The sequence below is a fragment of the Rosa rugosa genome, chromosome 1, assembly GCF_958449725.1.
Source record: "Rosa rugosa chromosome 1, drRosRugo1.1, whole genome shotgun sequence".
Taxonomy (NCBI): Eukaryota; Viridiplantae; Streptophyta; class Magnoliopsida; order Rosales; family Rosaceae; genus Rosa; species Rosa rugosa.
In genome coordinates, this window is record NC_084820.1 from 58,952,075 (window position 1) to 58,957,103 (window position 5,029).

At 38.6% G+C, this 5,029-nt stretch overlaps 1 protein-coding gene across 2 annotated transcripts; it reads left to right on the forward strand.

The window, feature by feature from the left end:
- Positions 1 to 278: 278 nt before the first annotated feature.
- LOC133725738 (transcription factor PIF4-like) lies at positions 279 to 4,433 on the forward strand. 2 transcript variants are annotated; one of them, XM_062153108.1, is made up of 9 exons: positions 279 to 794; positions 1,373 to 1,463; positions 1,574 to 2,462; positions 2,545 to 2,643; positions 2,721 to 2,786; positions 2,876 to 2,941; positions 3,023 to 3,328; positions 3,428 to 3,553; positions 4,050 to 4,433. In XM_062153108.1, exons 2-8 carry the CDS (start codon positions 1,393 to 1,395, stop codon positions 3,551 to 3,553), a joined length of 1,623 nt encoding a protein of 540 aa, XP_062009092.1. In that variant the 5' UTR covers positions 279 to 794; positions 1,373 to 1,392; the 3' UTR covers positions 4,050 to 4,433. The 2 variants fall into 2 exon arrangements, with proteins under 2 accessions (XP_062009092.1, XP_062009093.1); XM_062153109.1 differs by lacking the exon at positions 279 to 794 and adding an exon at positions 825 to 1,256.
- Positions 4,434 to 5,029: the final 596 nt, after the last annotated feature.

Sequence of the window (5,029 nt, forward strand, 5' to 3'; positions counted from 1 at the left end):
GTCATACATCGTTGGGCTAATTCTTTGAGAATCTACCTCCATCCTCAAGAGAAATAGCTAAACAACGAGGAGTTATTAAATCATATAGAATGAACTGAATTTTGAGAAAGACAAAAATCACAAGTAATTTTACTAGTCACTTTTCGAGACTATCAATATCTATTAAAAGTATCGTTACACCGATTAAATTGGTCCACTAAATTTTGTACGTTATATTTACTTTCCTCGCTTACTTTCATAGAGATAAGATATGTGCAATTTGCAATGGCATCATCCAACAATCTAGCCAACATGAAATCCTAAAGAAGCTTTGCCTACTTGGGCCAATCTGTAGAATGAGCTGTGTATAACTTTTCCTCTTTCAATCTTGTTCCTCATCATTGTCCAATAAAATATAGCCGGCCATTGCAGACGTGGCACCACCCTCACTCATTTTCAGATCACAAGTTGATTGTCCTCCGAGTTGTAGATTTGATTGCATCAAAATAAACCAATCCCATTCACCCAATTCTAACCTTTTTACATTCTACAACACCCAATAACCAATTCGTCAAGTGCCACATGGCGCTGCTGTAGAAATCTGAAGCTCTCTATGTTACTACCCAATCTCTGCTCTCTGACCTCTGTGCCAAAGTCCCTGTCCTTCTGAACTGGTGCTTTAAGACTCTGGTCCATTTCAAGTTTCTGGTTGCTCTCCTATAACTCTCCCACTCAAACAAAGAGAAAAGACAGACACTTCATTGGTGGCCTTCAGTTTACAGCTCAAGAGAAGTCAGAGCTGTGCTTTGATCAGTGTGATTTTCTATTCCATTTTTAGCTTCTGGGTCTTTTCTTTTACTCATTTTTCCTTTCTGGGTTTCTATTAAAAGATTGTTTTTTTTTTTGTTTTGGGTTTTCTGGTATAGTAAAGCAGACGCTTTTTTGTTTTTCCACTTATTGAATTCTATTTCTCCCAAGTGGTGAATGATGTATCTAGCTCCTGTGTTCCTTTTTTCAACTAGAATTTTTCTCCATATTTTCTTTGCTGGATTATTTTATTCTGGGTTCCATGGTCTCTGTCTCTCCCAATTTGGGGTTCTCAATATTTTAATCTATAGATTTATGTGTGTTGTAAGCAATTATAGCAGTGGCAATAAAAAAGGGAAGACTTTGCTTTTTGATAAAACTGTGTGGTTATATTGGGGCTTCATTCCATTGTTCCTCCTATTCCTTTTCTTAGGATAGTTCCAAATCTGGGTGTGCATCATTTTTTATTGGTTAGTGGTTGGTTAATAAATTAGTTAGTCAGTTGACCAATTAATCAATTAGTTTTTTTTTCAGTAATTTTCTTCTAGTTGAGATATTTAATCTGTCTTTTTATCTTGTTTTACAGGAACTTCTGTCTGTTCAGACATGAATTCTTGCCTTCCTGATTGGAACTTTGAGGGTGATCTCCCTTTAACCAATCAAAAGAAACCCTCGGGGTCTGTACTCTCTCTCGATATCTATCTATATAGTAGAAGAAGATAGTGAACAAAAATAAGTACTCTTTATACTTGTTGAATTATCTTGATTTGGGTGGCATTTTTTACAGGCCTGATCATGAACTAGTAGAGCTGTTATGGAGAAATGGGCAGGTAGTTTTGCACAGCCAAACAAATCGAAAACCAGGTCCTAATCCTAATGAGTCGAGGCAAGTTCAGAAACATGATCAAATAAGGGTTGGTGGGTTCTATGGGAACTCAGGTAATTTGATTCATGATGAGGACACAGTCTCCATGATCCAATACCCTATAGAAGATTCCTTTGATAAAGAGTTTTCCCATTTCTTTTCTGAACTGCCTTCCTGTGATTCACTTGAGATTGAAAAGCCAATCAAACAATTTGGAGAAGAGAAGTTTGTTAAGTTTGATGCTCCTAGTACCACCCATCTTGTTTCCTCTTCACCCCAACCTAATGTGAAGTCCTCTACCGGTGTGGCATATCCTGAAAATCCAATGCCTCCTCCAAGATTTCAGATCAGTAATCCAACTGAGAAAAATCAAAATCTTGGAGGCTTGGGGAAAATAGTTAATTTTTCTCAATTTTCAACACTGGGAAAGGGTGGTGTAGGATCTTCCAGAAAACACTTAGGAGGGAAAGATCCTGGTAAGTTGAATCAAGCAGAAGTTAGAGAGTGTTCTATGATGACTGTTGGATCGAGTTACTCAGGTAGCAACCAAGTTCCTAATGACTTTGATGTGAGTCGGGCTTCAAGCAATGGTGATGGGACTACTGGTTTTTCTACTGGACCCTTGTACAACAATGTTCAAAAGATGATGCCTCTGAGTGAGGGAGGGATGACAGAAACCCTTGATCCAACTCTTACTTCATCTTCGGGTGGTTCTGGCAGTAGTTTTGGCAGAGGAGGGAAGCAGTCTAATGTTGTCAATAGCAACAAAAGAAAGGGTAGAGATGCAGAGGACTCAGAGTGCCAAAGTGAGGTAAAAACCTTCTCTCCAAGACTTGACTACCTGTAACACCACTTATTTCTTTCCTGAGAAATGATAGCCTGTATATATTTAGGCAGCTGAAATTGAATCAGCTGCGGGAAACAAGCCAGCGCAACGATCAGGATCATCGAGGAGGACACGTGCTGCTGAAGTCCATAATCTCTCAGAAAGGGTAGGCTTTTAGGTTCCATAGCATTTCGAGGTTTTGGAATTTGTGATTCTTTGCTATACGTTATTTATTTGGTACAGAGACGAAGAGATCGAATCAATGAGAAAATGAGGGCACTGCAAGAGCTCATACCTCATTCTAACAAGGTTTACTTTCTTACAAGCCATTCAATTCTTGGTCTTTTAACCTTCCCCTAATTTTAAATTTCTGTAACTGATATGTCCTGATTTTGCAGACAGACAAAGCATCAATGTTAGATGAGGCAATTGAATACTTGAAGTCTCTTCAGCTGCAACTTCAGGTATAATGGACACTGACCAAACTGAAACCACTCCTCTTCTTTGTATCACAAGCAACTGACAAACGTTTCTTGGTGATTCAGGTAATGTGGATGGGAGGTGGGATGGCACCGATGATGTTTCCGGGAGTACAGCACTATATGTCCCGAATGGGAATGGGAATGGGAATGGGACCGCCTGCCATGCCTTCTATGCACAATCTAATGCAATTACCTCGGGTCCCTCTAGTTGATCAGTGCATGACTGTGACTCCACCAACAAACCAGGCAGTAATGTGCCAAACACCTGTTCTGAATCCTGTTGATTACCATAACCAGATGCAAAATCCCTCTATTCAGGAGCAATACGCACGTCTCATGGGATTCCATCATATGCAGACCATGTCTCAGGTTTGTGTTCTTTTCTAGAATAAAATGTTCAGTAATATGATGCTTAGGTTTATTAGCTGAATAAACTTCCATTTTAATCGTATCCAATATGTCTTGCAGCCTATGAATATGTTCAGATTCGGCTCTCAGCCTCTTCCGCAAAGTCAAATGATGGCACCAACTGGAATGAACACTGGACCTTTAAGTGGTGGAGCTGCAACTAATGATGCTTTGAGTGGCAAATGAGTAAGTCATATCAACCACTTTCGGGTATAATTTATATTGCTCATTGCTCTCTAAAACTGAACTAGCAAATAAGAAACCATGCTTATAATGATTTAAATTGAACTAATTAATGAGTTATGGCTGTCAAAATCTATGGCTATATGGTGGATTTGGGTTGCATCAGTGAGTTCATTTCCTTTCTTATCTTCATTGCCATGTCCATTGGAAGTGAATGGTCACAAGCTTTTTCCAACTATAAAGGGTTGGCCACATCTATTCTTTTTGTGCACTGTGATGGCTCTCATATTATCTGTAGATATAGGCCATTATGTCAACTTATCATCGATTACACTTGATTTTCTTTCTAGCTGTCAACAGTCCTGATTCTGATGCTCTTTTGTATGATCGTTTTCGTTTTGATATATACAAATAGTAGTGTTCTGTTGAATCTTTGATGCCACTACTGTCCCTATCAGATTAATTTTAATGGACACACCGCTTTTTCTGATGTTCACAGGTAAATCAAATAGTATGCATGCTTATCTCTATGGTCCCCTAACTTATATAACAAGATTACTTCGACGTGGAAAATGCGGGTTGTGTCAGACGGTTTGAAGGCTCCCCAATTCACCCCATATATATTCCTACGGGTGATTGAAAAGTCATTTTTCGTATGTATACGCCAATGAACCACTATTGCAAGAGTTCAGACATCTCAATTGGGCATTGAACTTGCCCCGAAACCCTACAAACAGAGACAAGACTAGTGATGTATCTTTCTGGTTTGAGTTTTTTGGCTCTGCAAGAGAGTAAGATTGTATTTCCAGTCCCATAACTTGTATAAAATACAGGCATATTGCTCATTCATGTGCTTATAAAAAAGATGCCAAAATTTTTTAGATGGATACTGATGTCTGTTACTTTCTTCATTACCTTTATGCTCATGCTTGTATGCTCACACACTTCCTTAACACTATATCTACAATGCTTTAGTCACCGATGGATACTCTTGAATCCTTTGATCTAAAAAGCTTTATAAAGTAAGATTGCAGTTCAACATGTTCTAATACACTGGTCTATTTACCACCTGTTGTTTTCAAAGTCGAGCATCAAAGTGAATTCATTATACCCACACTCTTTTTTCTCCTCAAGCTTTATCTTCTTGTTTTGGTCGAGCTCCAATAAATTCAAAGGTAGTGAGTGGTCTTGGAATCAAAATAAAGGCAAAGCCAACTACCCTCCTGATATTGGGATACTCTTTATCTTTAAGTCCATGTTACCTTATCTTAAGACCTCAGCACTAAACACATGGCTTAAATACAAGTATTGAGGAATATGGACATTGGAACTCTTCAAAATCTGATTTAAAAAATGGGGCTTTGTTCTTTTTCTGGAGTCAAAAGTTAGATCACAACTTGGTGGTATGCAACTCGAGAGATTCTTAGGTAGGGCAGGCGTGACACGTGGTCGTATGTCCAGTCAATCATTACCTATGCA